This window comes from Erigeron canadensis, chromosome 2 (genome assembly GCF_010389155.1).
Source record: "Erigeron canadensis isolate Cc75 chromosome 2, C_canadensis_v1, whole genome shotgun sequence".
Lineage (NCBI taxonomy): Eukaryota > Viridiplantae > Streptophyta > Magnoliopsida > Asterales > Asteraceae > Erigeron > Erigeron canadensis.
Window position 1 is genome coordinate 34836446 of NC_057762.1, and position 24884 is coordinate 34861329.

A 24884-nucleotide genomic window follows, 5' to 3' on the forward strand; every position below is an offset into this window, starting at 1 on the left:
AGTCGGAGACGCCATGGCTGCAAACCCGAAGGTTTACCCCGCCAAGATACGTCCTGGATCATCCGAGTCTCATTTTTACGAACATTTTGTATCATCATCGCGCATTTAACGTAACACTGGCAACCTAACTGTTCAACGATACCATCATCGGCTAAAACTACTTTTTCCGGCTACCTATTGCTTCAATGGAACAAAATCTGGCAACGCCACCGCTAAGTTAACATTACCAAGCTAATCACAAACATACAATTAACGTCAATGTAAACAGAAATATATATATATATATATATAAAGTTCACCATAAAGCCAAGGAAGGGCTCACCGGAAAACCACAGTCGTTGTAAGCAGCAGCAACAACAGCAGTTAACCGGAAAACCCAATAAAAGGCTCGCTGGAAAACCGAAGCAACAAGCAGCAGCAGCAGCAGTTCACCGGAAACCCGAAACGCCAGAAAACCGAACCAACAAAGCAACATGAAACCCTAAATCGATTAAACTTTTGCCAACTACACCCTTGCCAAAGCCAAACAAACATTTGACCGTAAAAAAAGTGAACGTTTCTGGTCGGCAACCACCGACAATAGAAGCTAAGAAAATAGTGAATGTCAGGAGCATCGACAATTTTTTTCGGCATGTATTCCGGCAATTGAAGCCAAGAAAAACATAGATCTAGCCTCAAATCGAAAAACCCCCAAATTTTTCCGGTTAGGTTTCCGGTGTGTATGGAGTTTGGGCGCAAGAACAAAAAAAAATGGTCACAAAGGCATGCTCCCAACGTTCACAAGAATCGGCCAAAACATGCCGATATATATAGCCAAAACTAGCCAATTAAACTTGCCAAAACTAGCCGATGCATGTGCTATAGGTTTGCCAAATAGCCAAAGCTAGCCGATGCTTTTTGCCGATAAAACTAGCCGACTACACCCTTGCCCCTAACGGAGATTATTCGAGCCGATTCATGTTATATACATCTTAGATTTATGGAAAATCCATATTACACATTCCTTAGGACAGTGTACGTCTAGATTTTTGAGGATCTTGACAATGATAGACATCGTTAGGTTTTCATTGTGTTAGATGTAGTGTATTTATCCTGATGAGAAACATGTTTGCAAGGATCATTTGGTTGGATTTTACCACCATCATCGACTAAAACAGTACATTGAGATACTTGAAACAATAAAGTGTCATATTTCATCATGCCTCAAGAGATTGCAACTTTTTCTCTTGGTGAATGTAAATAAATAAACCGATTATTAAGATTAATAATTTAACTCGAAACGTTAGATTATTTGAATTTTCCAAATTGTCAAGTTAATTTTTTTCACATCTCATATCACATACGCTCGATCACCTTAAAATAAGTGTTGTGCCATTGATTGATTGTTCTTCATTTGTAAAAGTGTCCTACTGTCGTTAGAGAGAACAGAAAGTTAATCTAGCCCGCTGGTCGATAATAGGCCCAAAATATAAGGGACTTTTCTAGGTCCAGTAGACGTGGGTCAGTCCATATAGACTGTTTATGGATTATGATCGACTATCTTTGAACCCACATGAACGGCTAACCTTCTGTAAAGTCATTCTAGATAATTTTAGTTTTCAGCTTGTAGTAGAAAGGATTTTGTTAAATAACCGTCTTCCAAAACTAATGTATGTATTTAGTTTTGATATAAAAGTTTACATATATACGTTAAAACTACACGAATTTTAGTAGTGTGTAAATTACGTTAAAGTGTAAAGCATGTTTGGTAGTGTAGATCCAGAAAAGTGTTGGTGTACCAATCCCTACCCCACTTAAAAAAAATCAACCACGGTTTTTAAGCTAACGACAAGAGCAGATACATTTGATACAATCACATTACTAGCTTCTTCCATTATATATATTATTTAATTAAAATTTTTATCTCAAATTTTTATCATTATTATGATATGCATAATGCTAATATATCATTTTCAGGATGTGATACGAGAAAACGTTAAGGCAACGTTGTTTGGGTAAATATTATAAGAAAATAACAAAAGCTACCACTATCAATTGGCAAATTAATGGCCAATTAGCTCCAAGTTCTTCCGAACATGATAATTGTATTAAAACAAGTATTTTAACCCGGGCGTTGCCCGGGAAAAAAACAAAACTCTCATGACAAAAGTTAAAAAACATTAAGCCGAAAAATACAAAAGTTAAAAAACGCATTAAGCCGAAAAATAAAATTTTCGTGGCAAAAAGTTAAGAATAAAAATTGTGGTCAAATGTAAAGAGAATAAAACTTTAGTAATAAAATTTGGAAACCAAAAGTTAGGTGGTAAAAAGCAAATAAAAAAACTTTCGGAGCGAGAAAAAGTTTCCGTGACGCAAGTTAAAAAAGTAAAAGTTATGTGGTAAAAAAAAGAAATAAACTTTTGATGAGAAAAGCTTAAAACCAAAAGTTAGGTGGCAAAAAGTAACTAAAGCAAAACTTTAGTTGCAAAAGTTAAAAAAATTAAACTTGAAAACAAACTCCGTTAAATACCTTTTTGTAAGTACCGTTAGTTAACCAAACAATACTTAACGGTCGTTAAGGGCGTTAGTTATTTTAGTTGTGCAATAAGTACTTGTAACTTAAGCATGTAGGGGTGTACTTTTAGCTACTGTACTTCTCCCTCACATGCCAAAGTTACATTTTAGTATATATATATAATATAATATAATATATAATGAGTCCAAAAATGTCATCGAAAAAAGGGTACTTTCATAGTTCTATGGGTAGCTTGGTGGGTTGTCTTTTAAGGGGGTGTTTAGTTCGCAGAATTCGTTGGAATTCGAAGTAATTGGAATCTGAATTCCATTCCATATCATGTTTGGTTGACAGAATGAAATTCAAATTCCATTCCATGACTTGTTTGGTTCGTAAGGAATTGGAATTTGAATCCTTTGAATTCCACCATATGAAGGAATTCAAGATTCCTTGGCAAATTGGATGGAAAGTTTTGAATTCCAATGGAATTCACAATTTAACACTTTTAAAATTATTATTATGTTTTATTTAATAGATATTATATTTTTCTATTACTATTATTTATAATAATAATAATAAAATAATTATTATTATTTATATTATATAATAATATAAAAATATAATATTATTAATATATAATAGTATTATTATTATTATTTATTAATATTATAAAACTAATATATATTATTAATCAGCAATAAGTCAGTATTTTATATAAATTTACTTCTATTTTATAAAAGTTTATTTTTTGTTTATATAAAATAATTAATTAATAAATAGTTATTTATTTTATAAACATAATTATAATATTATAATATTTTATTATTATTATATAAAAACTAATAATACTTTATATACATTTATTAAAAAACTTAAAAAATTTATGAAAATATATTTATTAATTAGTTTTATTATTATTATTTATATTATGAATTCCATTCCATTCCATTTGATTCCGGCCAACCAAACAAATGCAAATTATAGTTTCTTCAAATTCCAATCCATTCAGTTTCCAATTCCTTCAAATTCGAATTCCTTTGACAGATTCAAATTCCTTAAAAAACATTATGTGAACCAAACGCCCCTAAGTTGTGTTGCTATTTGTGGTGGTTAAGAATTGAGATTAGTGTGAAAAATTTCAATATAATAACAGCTTAGTGCTTATTAAAAATTAAAAAAAAAGTTACTCCTTAATTGCATACCAATTTGTCTCCAGTAAAGTGAAATTGTGTATATCCACATGTTTTGTGTATACATGAATCAAGTGATGAGCTAAAATATAAGTTAGCGCTAATATTTTCACAACACGAGGTTAAAGCATTCGACTATATATGGAGCTCCAAACTCACGAAGAAGAGATTGAAGCCAAGTGAATTTTGTTGTTATTTCAACGACTTCTTTAAATTCATGATCATGCATTGTTTGTGACAACCCGGGCCATTTAATCATATATATACAGCATTGCCGCATACGGGTCGACTCAAGAGTTTCAATTCCACAACTAAAAAAAGGGGGAATTTCCTAAAATTCAACAAATCTTGGCTGCGACCTTGTCTTTAAACCAACAAAACCACAACGTTCAAGAGAATTGACATTCGATTAAATCACACGTGGTGTGGGGCTTGTTTTATACCAAAGCGAGAGCTATCTAGGAGACAAACTGGACAAGGAGTCTTCCAAGAGATCGCCCTAGTGTCTAGGCTAAATGTTTCATAATAAATTAAAATGCAAGTAAGCCTCAAGATCAATATAAACAAGAGCCATGTATTCGAGATTGCAGTAGAAATCTGAATGTAGTAAGAACAGCAAGTGGACACGCCAATGAAAACATGGTAAAAAAAAAAAAATTGATTTCAAGATTGGATATTAATACGAATCACCACATTCCAGAATCCAAGTTCATGAACTTCGTATTGGTATATTATATAGTGTTGCAATCAAGAGGATATGATATCAAATGAGGCTACTGTAACTTCAGACCAAAACAGAGAAGAACAAGGCAAGCTGTACCTGTACGAAACAACTAATTTTCAAAGACATAAAAGTCTAGCATAGTGAGGTAGAAGTTATAATGTTTGTTTGGATCAAACACTGAGCAAACTGGGTATATGTATAAGTCTGCGAAAGTAGATGAGTTCTGAAGATTTAACAAAAAGTTTATGTTTAGCCTTTTTGTCCAGGGACTCGAAATGAGTTGTACTTGCTACTGTACCATAAGCTATGTCTGTTTCCATTGATACGAAAGTCATATTTGCTGTTGTAACCTTACAATATTTACGAATATGTAGCTCTGGTTCATGTTTTAACTAAAGGTAGCCTTATGCCAAAACTAAAACCAGTACGTGACCCTACTTTTGATGTACAGAGTTAATCGTATTAATATTTCTACCCTCTTGGTAGTTTATAGTAATATTCATATGGATTGAATAGGCTAAAGCATGTTATTTAACACTGAAATCATGAATAGGCTAACCATGTTTCACTTGCCCTTGGATATTATATTAACACTACGAAATCATGCAGTTTATAGTAATTATTAACTATGTATGTTCATACTTTTTGAATTGGATATACTTAAATGGATCATATACTAACCAAACTGTATGGGGTTTGTGAGAGTCCTGTGATGTGAGATTCAACGTGAATGAGCGGGTCGGGAAGCCAGATCGATGAGATCTCTGAGACCACTCCATGGGGACCGGCGAGGGGGGGCTAGGTCTTGATCACGGAGAATAAAGAGCTGAAAACAAGGGCCATTATTTGTTTACTTTTTTTTTTTAATATTATTTTTTAGGTTGTATTGAATGATAACAGTGTGATAAATGGGTCCGTGATGGGTGTGTGACCATTAGGACCAAAAAGCAACGGTTTAAGAGATAGGTGTGTGTTGCTCGCGTAGCAGTGTGTTGATGTGTAAAGGGAAGTATCATACCAAAGGCTCTTATGGCAAACAACATAAAGATGTTCATTCGAAATAAAGTTTGTGGAATTAGAAATTTGCGTCTTCCTTAGCGTTGTACCATATGTTTCATAACTGATGCATATAGTTACGATTTATGGAATTCGCTGACCATTCATGGCAAACATTATTTATTTTAAGTAGTTGATGTCTACATAAAAGATAATCTTTCCCTCTAGCTAAGTTTAGTCTTAGATAAGAGTTCATAAGAGTAAACGCATAGAAACAAAAATCTATCCACAAGTTATAACTTAAAAGCAAAAATCTAAAGGAAGGATTTAACAAGTTTTAGGAAATAAGTTTACCAAAATACCCTGCACACCAATCATGGCCATCATCTATTCTCGCAAAAAGAAGCAGATCCAAGTAACAAAACGCTACAGGGTGTACCCAGGTATCAGTCATCGTCTATCTCGATCACTATGCGGTTACTACTTGACGATTCACCAGCCACCGGGGTTATATTTGTCCCTGCACGACTGACGATCCTCATTCTCTTGGCACTTTCTAGTGATTGTTCCACACCAGTCTTAATAGACCTCTTTCGCCCCCTTACCTTGATACTTGGATCGCCTGCTCCAACCTGGTCTGGATCGGTCTTGGTCTGAGCCTCGTGAGAATCAACCTCTGAAAGACCATTCTGTAGGCCCTTAACCAAGTTCTCAAAATAGGAGCGAGTCACACTAGTCAAACCAGCTAATTTTACCCTGAACTTATTAAATTGTTCCTCACTATCTTCAGCGTTTTCGATGTAACCTTGCAGCTCCTTTTCAGCACAAACATGAAGCCTTTCTAATCCAGCCTCTGCTTCACCCTGCAAATACTCAAAAAAACTTTTTTTACCTGCTTCATCTGCGGGTATATAGAACCCATATGCATATGTCCATTTCAGCACCCGTCTGCATTCAACTATCTGCAACCAAGCATCCAAAATGAACTGTAACTGTGTCTCGGGTTGACAGTAATTCATACTAATCTTCTTGAGTTGTTCTGTTTTAATCTTTTGCATATCCGAAAGAGCTCGTTTCCTTGACTTCTCATTTGCAGCCCATCGTTCATAGTAATGTGTGTATCTCTCTATCGCTTTCTTAGCCATCTCTCGTTGCTTTTCCGCATCATTAACTACACCCCCCTGCAACATACTATTATAGCTATTACAAGACCTAGTAGCATGTCCCTTCCAAGCACCAAGACATAACCAACAAAATTCATATCGACAAGGCGCCCTGCAAGTCATATGCATACACCCTTGATTCTTCTCAATCGACCGGTTACATTTAGGACAAGGCTTCGTAAACGCAAGTATCCAAGTAGTATTCTCGGCCTCAGCACTGTTCTTCAACACCCATTTCGCCACCGTCTCACAATCAACCGGACGATGCGCATCCTCCATACATTTCCAACAAAATCCATACTTACATACACAACTAACATCATAATTAAAATTCTCAAAATCATCCTCAAACTCAACCGCGTACTCACACCCAGGTCCAGGACACCACTTGGCCTTCTTATTACTCTCCACATACGACATCACAACAAACTTTTGATACCTTTTCCATTCCGTATCCTCGACAAACACCTCCACCATATCCGGCCCAACAGCCGCCCCACATTTCGGTTCAGGACACTTTAAGCTCAAACAACCAATTCCATCATTAATAGAGCCAGAAACATAACCTTTCCAACAAGCCTTACAATAAACATGACCACACCCACAATTCGCAGTATCGGTTACACTAACCGAATCAAAACAAATCCCACAATCAACTATTACTACATTATTATTACTATTTAAATTATTCCCACCCGGAAACTTAACATCCGGGTCAACGTCAAACAAACCGACACCATCCCTAACTTTGACTTCGTTTTCAAACCAAGCTTCATGAACATCACTAACATTCCAATTATATTTAATTAATAAAATGGTAGCGATATGTTTATTAACAGATAAAACAGAGGTAACCTTATTAACATCTTGTTCTACGCGTTGAATCAAATCTTCTTCTTTTAATACAACATGAGTTTTTTCAGTCACGTGATGTTCATCATCATCATCATTCATCACAGCATTCGAACCATCATCATCATCATCATCGACATGATGATCATCATCATCGTCAACATAAACATCATCATCGGAATTATAAATAGGATCATCGTGATCGGAATCCATGATCAGAATTTTTAATTAAAAAATTTAGGGTTTAAGAATAAATTATTGGGGATTTTTTTTCGGATGTGGGTGAAAAATAAAGATAAAATAAATTATAGAAATATTATCGGAAGAGAATCATCAAATGGAAAAGAGTTTTAGGGATTAACGGAACATTGATTTTAGTCCCAGCAACAAGAGGATTATATAGTACGAAAATTTTGTTTTGTTTTCTTTTTTTTTTTTTTTTTTTAAGGTCAAAGCGTTTTTAATAAGTAGTTCGAGAGTTACAAAGAAGAGTTTAAGTAATCGCATACGAGTTGCGTGAAGATACCTCATGTCTTTTTATATGATTATCTTTTACTTTTTATCGGAAAAAAGTTGATAATATTTTACCATATATACGAATGGTTTGTAAAAAAAAAATTTAACCCCATTGTAAAAAAATCATAATGTTTGGTGATTACATGCGGCAAAAAGGTAATAGTGGTTTTTAAAAGTAAAAACGATTAGGTAAAATAAATCTAAAGTCTTAAAATAATAATATGATATTCACGATACTCATTCATCAATAACTAGTTTATATAAACAACGTATCAAAAACTCACACTTAACAAATAATCAATAATTATTAAAGCATCCTTAATGTATCACTAACGAATCACAACTCTTAGACCTATTTATTTTTCATTAACTAAATCTTTATTTAAGAAAAGAAAAAAAAAACCACCATCTTTTAATTTGTAGTTTTAACCATAAGTCACCTGACGATGAGCCAACGACGACACACCTAATGGTGTTGATTCATCATTCATCTAATAACATGTCAATGATGAGCCAATAACCAACAAATATTAAGCCTCTTGTAACATGACATTATTATATAGTAGATTTATTGTATTTTGAAAGTTTAAAACTTAAAACTAACTACATAATACATATGCTATACATATGTCCGCGCGTTGCAACGGTACGACAGTGACGGTGGTGGTGGGGTGTTGTTATTAATATTTAAAAGTAATTGATGTAAAAGGGGGTAGGGTATTTACTTTTAGGGTTGAGAGATATAAGTTGTAAATGATTTCATTAAGGGTATTAAAGTTATACCAGGTGAAATATTTAAGTTAGTGAACCAAGAAGAGGGATAACTTGAATAGATCAAATTCTTTTTTGAAAAATTTAGAGAGAGCAAAAATTTTTTATAAGGTAATATAGATATAGATATGGTTTATCCTAACATGAAAACATAATTATATATTGACCATTGTTAAGTTAGTGTACCTCCAAATTTGTTGACCAAGCCAAATCTGAAACAAAAATTCATGTAACTCACCATTTCCCATTTATATAATGTTACAAAAACTTTATAACTTACTGATCTATTAGTGTCACATCATGTCTATTTATACACGTACTATTGACCACTAGAAGGGGGTGGTATATATAGATGGAGGATGACACTGAAAAGTAGGGTTAGGGTGGATGGGTGACGTTGGTGTCATCCTACGCTAAGGCACATCCACTCCAAAGCCATATCGGGTGATCTCAACGAGAAAGCAAGTGCAAAAGTACTGGACATTCTTAATTATAAAAGAGGGGTGAAAAATGGGGAAAATGCTAGGTAAGTGAATGCAAATTAATTTGTTGCAACTTTTTCATCTTGTTCTTGAAACCTATGGACAAAAGGTAATTACATAAATATGTGAAGAAAATGCTTGATACACATACATATAGCTAGCGCAGGCAGAAGAATTTCCAAATAAACAAAATTATTTAAAACAGATCGAAGTTGAGCCGCCAATGATAATATAAGACTACAAATGTGAGTTCGGGAATGACATGGTGGTAACATATGATTATTATGGAAAGAAAAATAAATGATGTGAATTTAAAAATAATCATTAGATTGAATATCATCCCGATGATACAATGATTATCACGATTCAGTCCTACAATCGTTTGTTGTTTTCATAAAATAGTTATTGTGACACTTTTCCTCCCAATTTCTACTTGCACGGCCATTTTTGGATATCATACATTTGATCACATGTAATGATGAGTGTCGGTGATGTTCACTGCCGCAATTGAGTTCAAGGTTTTTGAGCCTCCGTCATATTTATCCTGAAAGAGGGAAGCTCGAATTTGCAGGTAATTATCCATAGAAAATAGGGAATTTAGTTATCGCCATATATAGTTTTCCAATAATGTGGGAGTTGTCTTAGTGGGTACGTGAGAGGGATATCATATATTCATATGGGAGAAGAGTGAGCTATGATCGATGTTAAAGGAATAAAGGTAAGCTAAAAGGCCAAAAAGAAAACAAAATTAATAATGAAGATAAGGATATTACAAGTGGTCAAATACTAATGGTGTCGAGATTATGACGAACGATGTTAGGATTTGTGATAATCACTCAAAGATGGAAATGCTAAATACAGCTTTAAGGGTTGTATTTAACGTACATAAAAAAACTTGTACCTTCCATATTAAAAGTTCGCTCCCTAATATTCATGGTAAATATACAAACAATTTATACACCTTAAATACAATCCTAATAGCTGTATTTAGCAAACCCCAAGTTATAAATCATCTTTTTTATTAGTCTTAGAAAGTAAGGTTAAATTGACATAGGGAAAAATATTAAGGTTAGATACCAATCAATCAAATCAAATACTATAATATTTCCAATAAGAAAACGATGACTATGATTGCATTAACGCTTGATTTATTAAATTAGGTAAAAGAGTAACATAAGTGACAAATCATACCAATGTGCATGCTAATGTAAAAAATATAGATTGAGTTTTAAATCTTTTGGTATCTACCAATAAACTAAAACAGAATTGATATGTTTTTGAAACGACACTTTATCTTTTTTTAATTATATATAGATTCAAATTTCTTATTAGACTTAGAATTAAACTCTAACTCTTGACTTATAGATACAAACACATTATAACCTTATTTGATTGTCATGTAATCATTAATAGAATTGTCTATATTTCTTTCTCAACTCTTCAACCCTATTACTTATATTACTTATAATAAGTTATTTGAGTTTACGATTCGAAATCACAAGGCTATTTGCCGTCATCCACTACATTTACAAGTTCTAATTTTGATGTAATTGTAAAAATTTAAGGTAAATCCAAAACTCTAAATAAACATATGTTATATTTATTATTAATGTTTATTATTATTTAGCTTCAATCATCGGTTTACTTTAGCTACAATTAATTCCATACTCACAAATCATGTATGATGCATATTCGAATTTATTTATAACAAAATCTATGTAGCTTCCGTGTATTATACGAGTATTAGGACTAGTAACTTTACTATATTTAAATGGCTTGCATTTATACTTGGTTGATCTTTTCGATAAGTACGAGAATTACATAGATGCTTGTGACTTGTGACTTGTGAGGGATCATAATAAAGATGGAGTTGGACTCTTCTTAGTGGGTTGCGACCATGGGTTTTAAATAAAGTGTATGGGCTTAAATAAAGATGGCACAGATATGGGCTTATAAGGACCTCACGGGCTCATGGCTACAACAAACAACAAATGCTCTGATGTTCCCGTGTGTCTAAAAGAGAAAGAAGGTAAAAGAATTTGATAGCGGCTGATACAAAAACTAGTTCAATGTGAGTCACACACAATACAAAAGTCAATGAACCAATATAATTTTACTAATTAAAAATAATACCCTCGCTAGAGTTGTCAAAACGAAGCTAAATATAGAAATCGGATTCCTCTAAAATATAGGCTGCGTTCCACGCCTTTTCGTCTAACCAAACATCCGAAAGACCCCCTCACCAAAGTTCTCAAATAGGACCGAGTCATTATATTGTTGCCAAATGGACCAACTTATTCTTGAACTTTCTTTGGATCTTCATTTTTTTGCAGATCGAATGTAGTTTTTACTTTGCTCTCTCTCGAGTTGTACACTTAATGATGAAGCTTACTAAGTCAGTCTCTGCTTCACCCTGTAGAGATTCAATGTAATTTTTCCAGAAATAACATTTTGAACTCAAATTGATAATGTTTATCAAACTTCTTAATGGATCATCATGTAGAGTACGTGTTAATGGATAATATGATTCATTATTGTTATATAAAACCTGTTTCATGGTGAAATAACATAATTTTTTGTAATGTAAGATTATATTTCTTTAATGGTGCAAAAAAACATATCTTTTTTTTTCTTTAACGTTAAATTTATTTTTATCTTTAAACTAGCTAAATCTGAACCTTAACTTCTTAAAATTCACGAGTCTCTTTACCAATGGTTTAGATCAGATTACTTTATGGTTTTATTATACGAGAGCAAGTACTCGCGCGTTGCGCCGGTGAGATGATGGGGTGATACCTAGGTCATAGAGTATGATAGGTTATAGGAGTTAATATGTCATAGAGTATAAGAGTCAAATACCTTAGCCGTACGGGCCCGCCCTCGGATTTAAAAATTTGTCAAAAGTATATCGAATGACAGCTCTAATGAAAGAGCATGAAATTTTAAGAACACCCATACAATTTTTATAATTTATCGATGTACGGTTTTTGAGATAAAAGATTTTGAATGAATTGGAGGAATAAATGATTTATGGAGAAGAGAGAAAAAAGATGATTGGTTGAGATTTGAGGAGAGAGAAAGGGTATTATAGTTATTTTAGATAAATATAGAATAGATAATAGAGACATTTTGAGGAAATACTTAAAATCAGTATTGAAAATTTCAAGTTCAATGTTAAAAATCTAAGAAAAATCTGCTTTATAATGAAGTATAGATAAAGCCATCGATACACGCTAGTTAATGAAACATAATAGTAATAATAATATTATTATATCTAAAACATTGGTGAATTCGAATATAAAGAGCCATCAACACACACTCTAATGTTTTCTTATATAGGACAAGGTTTAGTTTATTTTACGAATTTGGATATAAAACATGAAAAGAAAAGAAAAGTTTTAAAATTATAACCAATGATATATGTATGTATTAGATTAGATCCTCACCTAAAAGACTTGATCAATTTACTCCCAAATAGGTTATGCTTAGCACAACCCATTCTTCTGCCTAGTAAAATATATAAATTCATTGTACCTATACCAATAGTATTGAATTCAAGCATCTCAAAATTGATTTAAAAGGATATATATATTTAACTAAAAGTAAGTGCTATTCAAAAAAAAAAAAAACTAAGTACTTTTTGTTGTTTTTGGTTATATATAATGTGACTATTTTAACATATAGTGTTAAGGGATAATTGTTTTTGATTTGTTTTCGTCAAGACCCTAAATATCATATTTGTATTAACGGCGCATGTAAAGCTTGCATTAACACGTGACATGGACATAATGGCACACGCTCACTAGCGAACCGCACGTACGAGCTAAACGACATCGTTAGGCAGACTTTGGTTTTTCATGGCCAAAGCGGCACGCACCCCAAAGAGCTCACTCCTTGAAATTATGCTCCCATGTTTCATCATCACAAGGTCCACCAATTAACAATTACTACGAGTATATTCTTTAAAACAAATGAGAAAACTAAAGAATACTATTTTCAAGTGTGAAGACGATTGAGATGTAAATATGCTCGAATTATATACAGTTAAATATATGGTAAGGTAGGTGGTGTGGTGCGACCTTATATGAGGTAGGTGGTGATTAGTGGTCAATCAGGGATATTGTTAGTTTTATTATTTAACTTGTTGAAAGTTCTATGGTATAAATATTGCAACGTGCCAACATATATTTTCCATTGAGCTATAAACATGGTATTTTTATGGGTTCATACTTCATAATTTCTTAAATATGTTTGATTTGAATCTATTATTTATTTGTTGCTAATGGTAGCCCTAAAAACTGTTAGTAATTATTAATTTAGTGTATTAAAATTTGTAATTTGCTTTAGGAAATTAAAAGAGTGGTTTTTAACCTATGAAACGTAAAAGACGAAAATCACCACCATATAGGCAATTGGGATTATAAAGAAAAATAAAGTTAAATAGATAGTGTCATTTCTTTCAAAAACTTTATTCATTATTATTATTATTTATTTATTTTCTTTTGAACAGTTAGCCGGTATTCGACATCAGTGAACACCTCATCGTATAATGGTGAAGTCCTGCACGTACTCTAAACTACGAGATGTAGACCATAAGCCGTTATAGGTGATTCAGGGAAAAAACCCACATACTTGTCACTCCTTAAGAGTCGAACCCAATATGTGTAAGAAAAATCAGGAATGCATCTGCAAGTTGAGCTAGCTTCATTTGCAATTATTATTTTATGTTACTATATAAAAATTAAAAAAAATGAGATAAGTGAATTGACCAGTTATCTTTAATGAATTAAATCAGCACTAACCCTTAATACGGGTATTATATTACACAATCAATCCTCTATATTAAAAAAAATCTAAAGTACCCCCTTCAATTCAAACACACATCAATTAATTACAGCATTTGATGCTGCCACCATCATCATCATATGTTGCTGTCATCACCGGTGCATTACACAAGTATCATGCTATATAGTACATATCAAAAGAGAATCCTTTTTTTCCCTATAAAGAAAATAGTTGCAAAAACTAGTTAGCCCCTTAACGATCAGTTTTATTTTTTCATCTCCACCTAATATATATCTATAGTATGCTTAATGAAATAAATTAGATCAACGTATAAAATAATTACACTAACGCTTTTAAATCAAACAACTTCATCATCATCACAATCGCCGCAACCATCAACTCCATATCACGTGTCTCTATCGTCACCACCCATCACCGCTACCATCATTTCTACCATATCGCACGGAAACTTTTTTTTTTCTTTTTTTTTCTTCTTAAGTTTGCACGGAAATATTTATAGTTATGTTTTTTTATGTGAAAGGTCCCAAAAACTTTACTTATAAAGTGATACCATAACCCAAAAACCAAAGCCCCACATTTTCCATTCTCCACCAATAAAAAAAGATTCTCCACGCAAACTGAAACAAAAACCATAAAATCCATCATCAAAGTTACCAAAATTCCTAAACTCTACAACCAACCATGTCATCCGACCACCACCAACATCTCCTAAACCCAGAACCCGAAACAGCCTATGACCCAACTGAAAAAGTCCACATCATCGGTGTCCGAGAAACCGAAGACGACTACACAACAGCCCCACCTTTTTCATGGCGAAAGCTCTGGCTATTCACAGGACCCGGATTCTTAATGAGCATAGCATTTCTAGATCCAGGCAACTTAGAAGGCGATTTACAAGCAGGTGCAATTGCAGGGTATTCATTACTATGGTTATTGTTATGGGCCACTGCAATTGGGCTACTGGTCCAACTTTTATCGGCCCGGTTGGGTGTGGCGACAGGGAGACACTTGGCTGAGCTGTGTAGAGAGGAATATCCAAATTGGGCAGGGAAATTGTTGTGGATTATGGCTGAATTGGCTTTAATTGGTGCTGATATTCAAGAAGTTATTGGAAGTGCTATTGCTTTAAAGATTTTGACTAATGGTTTTTTGCCACTTTATGCTGGTGTTCTTATCACTGCTTTTGATTGGTATGTTTTTTTTTTTTTTTATCACTGACCCAGTTAATTCAAAAAATTTGTGATGTGTTTTATATTTGTATGTATATAAATTGTTTGATTCATATGGTATTTTTAACCTAACCGAGGCAGCTTTTTTTTTTTTTTTTTGGTGACAGATTAAAATGCTTCTTTGATTTAGGAGAATTTTATTTTATACTATTTTTAAAAAATTACTCTTATTAAACTTTGATGATTCCATTGGGACTTGCAAGAATAATCAAATCAAATTAGCCAAAATCTCATATAGTTGTCAAGTCTCAAACTTTATGAATTGAATATTATAAAAATGAGTTTTCCATAATGTAGTTACAACTTACAAGTGGGTGTTCTATAAATTATGAATCTTTTTTTCTTCTCAGACTTTTATCTTTCACATAATTTGGATTAAGATTTATGGTTTTTGTTCTTGATTGTGCAAATAAAGATGGATACTTTATGGTTATATCTTTCATTTGTGATAGTTGGTTTGAATTAATTTGTCAAATTTTCTTCATTGAACCCCTATGTCTTTGATGGACTGGACGAAACATCATGTAACAGCTTAAAAAAAAAGAGTAATTGGATAGAAACCACTGATCCCATGTACCATTTGGTACCCATTAATCCCCCAACCAGACTAGTGTCCAGGTGATTCTCAACCACTTAATAATCCCCTTATTATCTCAAGTTTGCCTTTGGCAAGACTCAAACCCAAGACCTCCTTGGAAAGTGGCGGCTGGGCTATTACCCAATGGTTTCATGTAGCAGCTTATTGAATTCTAAATTAACTGATTTGTTTTTATCTTGATTACAGTTTCATATTTCTGTTTCTTGAAAACTATGGTGTGAGGAAGTTAGAAGCCCTTTTCGCCTTTCTCATAGCGGTCATGGCAATTTCATTTGCATGGATGTTTGGTGAAACCAAACCCAATGCCAAAGAGCTTCTTGTTGGTATGATATCACTTTCATTCTATTATTTTATTTTTTTGTTTTGTGTATTTATATCGTCTGATTATGCTGAAAAAACCCCTAAATTTGTTGTTTTTAAGGTCTTGTGGTTCCGAAACTCAACTCCAGAACAATACAACAAGCAGTGGGAGTTGTTGGGTGCATTATAATGCCTCACAATGTGTTCTTGCATTCTGCACTTGTACAGTCAAGAGAAGTTGACCCGACAAAAGTGGGTCGAGTCCGTGAAGCTTTAAGATACTACTCGATTGAATCCACTATAGCACTTGCTATCTCGTTTGTTATAAATCTTTTTGTAACAACTGTATTTGCCAAGGCGTTTTTTGGTACTGCCATAGCTGATACAATCGGGCTTGGGAATGCCGGTCAGTTTCTTGAAGATAGGTTTGGTGGAGGGTTGGTGCCGATTTTGTATATATGGGCTGTTGGGTTGCTAGCAGCTGGACAGAGTAGTACCATTACCGGTACTTATGCTGGTCAGTTTATTATGGGCGGTTTTCTTGATTTGAGATTGAAGAAATGGGCTCGGGCCTTAATCACCAGAAGCTGTGCAATCGTTCCAACATTGATTGTTGCATTAATTTTTGATAGTTCTGAGGACACTTTGGATGTCTTAAACGAATGGCTTAATGTGCTCCAGTCCATTCAGATCCCTTTTGCTCTCATTCCCTTGTTGTGCTTGGTGGCCAAAGAGGATCTGATGGGAGTTTTTGCCATTGGCCCTCTTCTAAAGGTACGATATTTCAACCCGGGCATAAATCTTAGCTAAATTTCATGTATAAAATAATCACAAAATGTGGCATCTCATGAAATTTTTTGCTTCGACTTGCAGACAATCTCGTGGCTTGTGGCTGCTTTGGTGATAGCAATAAACGGATATCTATTACAACAGTTTTTTGCAGAAGAAGTAACTGGAGTCACCTTTACTTCTATAGTAGTCGTTTTCACGGTTGCATATGTGGCATTTGTAGTATATCTTATCTGGCGGAGTGTCACTGTTTCCACATTTGGTTTCTTTAAGCTGAGAAGCCAATCAACATAATGAGGAACCTTCAAAGTTCAGTAGCAAGACAAGTTCATTAGTATAATTATAATTATAGGAACCAAAAATCCTTGAAGGTTGGAGTAGCAAAATGTCATCGTCCATTGTGACAAAATATTGTAGTCATTATTTGGTGTCATGACTCATGACAACTTATAGGCTAAATGGGAGATGGGAAAACTGATCATAAATGTAGTATGAACAGATCATTTTCTGTGTAAATGATCATTAGAACAGGGCTTATTGCCATTTCGACCGTGTATTATTATGTATTTGAAGAGGTAGGAGATTAGTCAATTGTATAACTATGGATTTCAAATCTATGTTTATTAAACATGTTTGTATTTGTTCGGTAACTGTTTGACTGTGTTCTGTATAGTGTAGTAGTTTGGATGGAAGACTATCTGGTTTATAGCAAGTAAACTGGATAACAAAATGATGGAATCCCACCCCTGCTTTAACATGTTTTGCACTGTGTGCGTTCATTCTTAGTACATAAGTTGCAAGAAAAGAAGAAAAAAAACATGCAAGAACGACTGCAGTACATTGTAGTTACAAAATGGATCGGCAGGCAATTGGGAGTATGTTGGCATGGTCTCAGTTGGTTCAGCAAAAAGTAAGAACTACATTGGCTTAATTGGTTCGAAACATCTGTATACAACAAATTTACTAAAGTGGTTGAACCAGATCAGTCTATTAGAATTCAAATGGGGTTTCATTATATAAACTATTTTTCACACTAGGATTGGATTAGTTTCACATATATTTTCTTAGGAAGATAGACCGCCAAAGTAACAAACTTACTAAAACAAGAGTTACGTCACTAAGCTTGTCTGCAACTTACACAAAACCAAAGAGGGTAACAAACAATTTTGCTATATTCTAAGTTTCTAGCCACTCTACATCAGCAGCAAAAGCATGGCTGCAGAACCAAAGTTGCCTAAATACTCAAAATACGACATTTGCCCACAAAATCCAACTATGCATACTCTAAACAATTCTGAACAAAAATGCAAAGCATAACAGAATTGAAAGACACACTTAGAGCCTTTGTAATGGGGTATGGTGTGAACAAGGTGGAAGCTATAACCTTGACCACATGATGTGGTATCACTACAACTTTAAAGTGAATTTGGTGTGGAAGTTACAAAGTGGATGAGTCCACCTTGAGATTATATTGGGTGGTGTGTTCTTTCCTTTCTTTTTCATTTTTTTTTCATTTGTTTTAAATATGGTGTGGTATGGTTATTATTGCGGGTGTAGTGTTGTTATGAGGTGATATTGTGTGATGTTGATGTGGCGCTGATGTGTCACACCACCTGGTGTGGTGGTGTGAACCATTACATATACTCTTAGTAGGCATACTCTAAACAATTCAGTCCGTGTGATGGTAGCTAATTGATCACGTATGTAATGACGTACATGTTAACATGGCCCAAAAGCATGAGAAAACAATACTTTTGGCCCATCTTATTTATATGTGGAGGACAACCGTTGTTGGACAGACATGTACTTGCCCATTTATTTAGTTTATAAATACCTTTCCCCACTAATGGATAAGGCATAATTTCATTCATTGACAATCGTTTGTCCACTAAAAAAATACAAATCCCTTCTAGAATGGGAAATCAATAACTTTCTCACTCTAGGTTATCTTCTTATCATCTTAGGCTCACGAAGAGTTTTGTTAGGTTTGCACTGTATATTCGCGAGCCTAAGGTAATAAGAAAATAACCTAGAGTAAGAAAACTATTGATTTCTTACTCTAAAAGAGATGTGTATTTTAACCAAACCATTTAATAATCACTTCAAAAAAGTGAACTCAAACCTAACTTGCTTTATATTTATATTTGATAGCACATACCAAAAGCAAAATTTACATAACTTCTTTAAAGGTATGTACTAATGTACATAAACTGAAAAGACGAATTCAAACCCAACTCATTTGCAAAACATGATAGTAGTGTTCATTAATTTATGATTTAGACTCGATTAGCTTACAATTCTTTTCCTTTTATCATAAATAAATATTAAATAAAATAAGATAAGTAAAAAAACCAAAGACATCTAATGTCATCTTCCACGAGTTTTAATATTTCTTTTTACTTTATAAGATAGAAAAATGGCTTTCAAATTTTAATCTCTTATATATAAATAAAAAAGAATTGTTTCTAGAATATTTTTTAAAAAAATATCTTATATGGCAAACTCACAATCTTTTCTACAAATAATTTTAGAAATTATGACATCATATTTAAAATTATATTTTTAGTAACATTTTAGTTTTTTAAAAAATTAATCAATCCTAACACTATCTTAGCTACTTCATTAATTTTTCATATAGTTTTATAATTTACATTAGGTCTTGATGAAACTTTTATAAATATAGACATTTTCTATTTATCTCCAAGTAAAAAAAATATTTTGAAGTTTAAAATACATAACTACATATTTTTTTCTACATGTTAAGTTGCTAACCATTTTATGTAAAAAGAACAAAGAAAGAATAGTTTGATTTATAAAGTTTAAATTTAAAAAGTTATCATCAAATATATTTATATTTGTTGTTTTAATACACCAAATATATTTTGATACACACAAGCTTAAGGTAGCCATATGCATTTTGTTTATCAAAACTAGAAAATGTTGTAAATTATCACATAGATATTTCAGAATAGACTTAATCCATTTCGTCATAACTTCAACAACGATAGTACATTTTTTAAAAGTTTTATTAATATGTCCGGGTTGAACCCAAGTTAATTAGCCAGTAATGTAAAAAATAGCATGTATCGATTTATCACGTCACATTTTCATTTAAAATTATTTTTTTTGCTAATATAGCGTAAAGCCGTAAACAACTAAACATCACCGGACAAAACTATTGTAAAGTAAAAAAAAGATAAATAAAACATAGAATTAAGTATGGCGCAACAAACAAACAAACCCTAATCAGGAGATGCCGGGAAAAAAACCCTAAAGTCGTAAATACAATTATCTTGGTTGTTGCTGTACGTAATCTTTCACTCTCTTTCATCTATCAATATTATTCTTTGTATTTATCTATTTATTTGGATTTCAAGTTCCTTATATTGTTTGTTCATGATGATATATATACATATATATGTATTCATAGATTTATCTACAAATTAGTTATCTCAGTGATGAGTATTTTTGATGCCATAATAATATTTTTGAATTGTTGGTGTTGAGTTTACAAATTTATGCTCCAGTCCTCGAAACTCGGTTAGGAATACTTTAGAATTAGAATGACTAATGACTACTTTTATGTGGATTGGGTGTGTTTTGCATAATAAGCTTGAGATTCATTTGTAGAAACTCGATAACTTGCTAGCGTTATTTCTACATTGTTATTTTCTTCGTGGCTCTCCGAGTTTATAATAAGGGAATAAGTTACCTGAGGACATGAAATGAGTATTTAGATTCAACGTAATTCAACGTAAATTGAAAGATAGTAATCGGCACTAGAACGAGGTGAGTTGAGCTTACTCGGTACGAATTTTGGTCTGCTTAAACTCGGTCAAGAATCATGATTTATATAATAATTCCGGTAGAGTTAGTAGAAGCAACCTTGCTTATTGACTTTTTCGGGCAAGAAACTTGTATTAATCTGGGCATTTTACATGTTTCCTCATTGGCCAAAAGGTTTCAATATCATAGTCGTTTGGTGACAATTTTTTATTTTATTTTTGCATTTGTCAACCTCTGTCAATCTTTGAGTTTAGGAGGTGTTGACTAATTTCTAGCCGAGTTCACCCAATAATTAGCATCCTGTAGTAATGCTAATACATTGTTGAGAGTGGTGATTACCCATGTTTCCGCGGAACCAATTTGTTCACCTGAAGATGTTCATATTTAAAATTAAATATTTGGTGTCTTGGTTTAAGTTACTTGATTAGAAGCCTGGAAGAAAAATAGCCTTAAACTTTCTAGGTCCTGGCTGTCATTCTCACAACCTTGCTCTAATATTTTAAAATATTCCAGCTAAGTTTACTAAATGAGGCATGGAACGTGCACCCTTATCTGTGGTATGAGAGTTTTTGGTTTCAGTGAACTAGGTTGCCTTATTAGTAAATTAGACTTAACTGGGAAGTAAATGTTATGGTATATTTGATCTCATCTTATAATATGTCTTATGTCTAGAACATGTAGCTAAATCAAAATGATACACTGTCACATTTGGCTGAATTAAGGAACTTTCTTATAATAGTCCTAAATATACCCCTTTATTCTCCCAAATGTGGTATTTTGAGCTCCTTTGACAACAAAAAGACCCTGATAAAAAACGTGAGGAAGATCTTGAAGAACCACCTAGAGAAATCCACGAGTGGAACCTTGAGGCGGCGCGATGCCTTAAAGATTACAGGAGGTAATGATAACAGGGAGAGTAGGGTATAAATCCAAGTTAGCATAATTGATATCCTAGCTTAGTTTTTAAAGTCAAAGTTGTGAAGTCTTCGCTTGTATCAGATAGCTTAATCTGAATAAATCTTTATATTTTGTTTGTTTGTCAACCATTTCAGCTACATAGAATAATTGTGGTTTCAAATAAATAGAACAGCTACAAACTCGATATTAGATGTGATTACGTGAAATGAGGTGTTTAACAAGGATTAGGACATAAGAGGTTTATGTATTCTGCATCGGGAGCTTCTGGATACAATATATTGATGCTCAATTCATCGTCTCCATAACATATTATTTGTAGTTGAATTTTATAATAGATATTTAACATGTATGTTGGATATATGCTGATTTACAAGTACTTTGGGCTTATCATATGCAGTTTCTTTTGCAGTTCCCTCCGTGCCACACAAAACCATGGCTGACACTGATGTTACTATGGCTTTGACATTAACACCTTCTCTCATAGAACAGCTGAGCAAGGCATTAGTTGAACTAGAAGCTCATAAAGAAAGTGTTACAGATACAGTTTCTTTTACAGAAATAACTGAACACTTTCGCGATCTTGAGGCAAAAATGATAAAGAAATACGCTGATCTGGAAGCTAAGGAAAAAGCTTTCAAAAGTGAGGAATCTGAGAGTCGCACATTACTTGCTGCACAAGAGGCAGCTATTGCTGCAAAAGAGCAAGATGTGTTTGACCGCATCCAAGTCCTGAAAGATGCTGCTGTGGCTGCCATTGCGGAGACAAGGGCCAATTATCCTCCACCATCTATTTTTACAGAAGATATAATGGAGTCCATAGACAACAAGGTAAGCTCTTTTCATGATGATATAAAAGGGGAACCCTCTGAAAAAACAGGTGGTGACATCACGTTCCTTCCAGAGCTGATACAGTTTTGTGAGCAGATGGATACAAAAGGGCTTCTTGCTTTTGTTACTGAGAATCAAAATAATATCACTGTTTTATGTGAGGAACTTAGTCTTGCACTTAAGACTTCCTCAGAGCCGGGTCATATAGTTCTTAATTCATTGGAGGGATTCTACTCTCCTTATGATACTAAGGATACTGCGGCCCTTCAGGGCATGCGCCAATCCTGTATTAATATTATGGAAGCCATGAACGCCATGTTGGCAAGGGCTGATGTGGGTTTTGATCACCTACTTAATTATGAAATTAAGCAGCAAGCTAGGGCTATTGCTGATGAATGGAGGCCTAAGTTGGCTCATGATGGCATCATTGATGCTGCCAGTGGAAAGTCATTAGAAGCTGAGGCATTCTTGCAGCTCCTTTCGACTTTTAGAATTGCTTCAGATTTTTCGGAAGATGAACTCTGCAAGTATGTTCTTGCAGTTTGTGAGCGAAGGCAAGCACCTGAGCTCTGCCATTCTCTTGGTTTAGCACACAAAATGCCAGGTTGGTGTTTCTTTAATGGAGACATGGCTCTTTTAAGGTTTTGTAACCGAGACTTGTTCAAGTCAATGACAACGGGATGCTTTTGTTTCATCTTAAATATAGAAAACAAATAAAATATTATTGTATGACGTACTAATCTCGGTTTCTTTTAGGTATTATTGATGAATTGATCAGGAAAGGGAAATTGGTTAGTGCAGTACATTTTGTGCACTCCTTTGAGCTTGTGGACAATTTCCCGACTGTACCCCTTTTGAAAACTTACTTGAAGGATCTAAGGAGAAATTCACAAGCAAAACGCATTAATGCACCCAATTCAGAAAGTGTTCAGGTACAATTTTGGACGCGGTTCTTCTGATTTTATTTGCAAAATTTTTCTATATATATTATATATTTACTTAAATTTGGTTATTTATACATTTATGTAGAATGAAGGGAACATGAAAGAACTTGCAGCTCTGAGAGAAGTGATCTACTGTGTTCAGAAGTACAAACTCGAGGCTGAGTACCCACTTGACCCACTTCAGAGACGGGTGGGTCAGCTAGAAAGAGTTACGGCTGATAGGAAGAGATTTCGTGAGCCAACCAGTAAACGTGAGTCCACTAGTAAACGCGAGTCCACTAGTAGACATGAGTCCACTAGTAAACATGAGGCAACCCATAGACTACCACCCAATAAGAAGCCACATTTAAATGGAGGTGGAGTTTATGGGCGTCACAGTCCTGCCCTACCTTACTTGGCGGTTAATGGGCGGCAGGCTCCTGTTCCTGCTCCTGCTCTTACTCCAGTCTACATGGATAGAGGACTATATGGTGCACCATCATCACAGAGGTATCCTCATGCCGATCCCTACGTCTACCAGCCAGCTCCCTCTCCCCATAACCAGCCAACATACAGTCAGCATGTTTATGAACAAAATGCATATTATTACCCACCAGATAATAGAACTGTTGCTGCTGCTGCTACACCATCACCATCCGCTTACGGTGGCTATACAAGTAACGCTGGCTATACAAGTAATGGAGGTGGCTACCCAAGTAGTGGTGTACCGTCTTCCTATCAACCATATATGTAACTTACAAAAACAACGCCGTTTCTAGGTTAGGGTGTCTTCTCGGTTCTAATGCTACATACGTTACAGTATTAAACTATTCCATGACTTTATTATGAGGCAAAGCATTTTAGATTATTTAACTTAATTTTGTATTTCCTCCCTTCTAAGTGGCTTGTAATATGTTGCCAGTCCATTAGATATGGTTTTTAAACTTTTAATGCTTTGCTTTTGGAATTAAAGTGGCAATTTTCTTGTGTTTGAAGTTTCGGGTCTTGCAGTGTTTGGTAGCATTATCATATGTTTAAAGGATTAAAAGTTGGATCAACTTTAATCATGTGATTAAACCAATGGTCAAGATTAAATTTTGATTTTTAAATCTTGATCTATGGATTTAAGCTAATAATTAAAGTTGATCCAATTTCATAGATAAAGTTAGAAATTAAAGTTGAATTAACTTTAGCTTACCTAAATCAATGTTTACAAGGAAAAGTAGAAAACAGGGTAGCCGGTGGGATCAGTGGATTCAAAGTCTTTTCTTTCAAGTAAATGTAAAATATTCTTGGTCGATACTATTGCATCGTTTGATGGAAGATCTTTATGAAATGTTTTTGTGCAATTTAAAATCTTAAAATTTTATACTAAAGATACATCCAACATTTCTACCGGCATGTAGGGCAACATTTGTTGTTTGTTATCTATAATCCCTTAATAAGCAAACTATCCCACCCCTCTTTTAACACCTCTACCTTTAAAATGTCTTTTATGCCCTCCTAATTTACAGGACCC

The 24884-nt window shown here is 33.8% G+C and overlaps 3 protein-coding genes across 4 annotated transcripts; 2 read left to right on the top strand and 1 right to left on the bottom strand.

The window, feature by feature from the left end:
- Window positions 1–5567: 5567 nt before the first annotated feature.
- On the bottom strand, window positions 5568–7890 carry LOC122589524 (probable E3 ubiquitin-protein ligase ARI8). Its single transcript, XM_043761823.1, has one exon. It carries the CDS (start codon window positions 7630–7632, stop codon window positions 5851–5853), a length of 1782 nt encoding a protein of 593 aa, XP_043617758.1. The 5' UTR covers window positions 7633–7890; the 3' UTR covers window positions 5568–5850.
- A 6666-nt stretch (window positions 7891–14556) lies between these two features.
- Window positions 14557–17560, top strand: LOC122589251 (metal transporter Nramp3-like). Its single transcript, XM_043761515.1, has 4 exons — window positions 14557–15184; window positions 16008–16144; window positions 16243–16895; window positions 16995–17560. Exons 1-4 carry the CDS (start codon window positions 14676–14678, stop codon window positions 17202–17204), a joined length of 1509 nt encoding a protein of 502 aa, XP_043617450.1. The 5' UTR covers window positions 14557–14675; the 3' UTR covers window positions 17205–17560.
- Window positions 17561–20090: 2530 nt separating this feature from the next.
- Window positions 20091–24316, top strand: LOC122587060 (FRIGIDA-like protein 3). Of its 2 annotated transcripts, none has more exons than XM_043759130.1 (4): window positions 20091–20215; window positions 22024–23046; window positions 23199–23374; window positions 23472–24316. In XM_043759130.1, the coding sequence occupies exons 2-4, from the start codon at window positions 22047–22049 to the stop codon at window positions 24117–24119; spliced, it is 1824 nt and encodes a 607-aa protein (XP_043615065.1). In that variant the 5' UTR covers window positions 20091–20215; window positions 22024–22046; the 3' UTR covers window positions 24120–24316. The 2 variants fall into 2 exon arrangements, with proteins under 2 accessions (XP_043615065.1, XP_043615066.1); XM_043759131.1 differs by lacking the exon at window positions 20091–20215 and adding an exon at window positions 21397–21594.
- The last annotated feature ends 568 nt before the right edge of the window (window positions 24317–24884 follow it).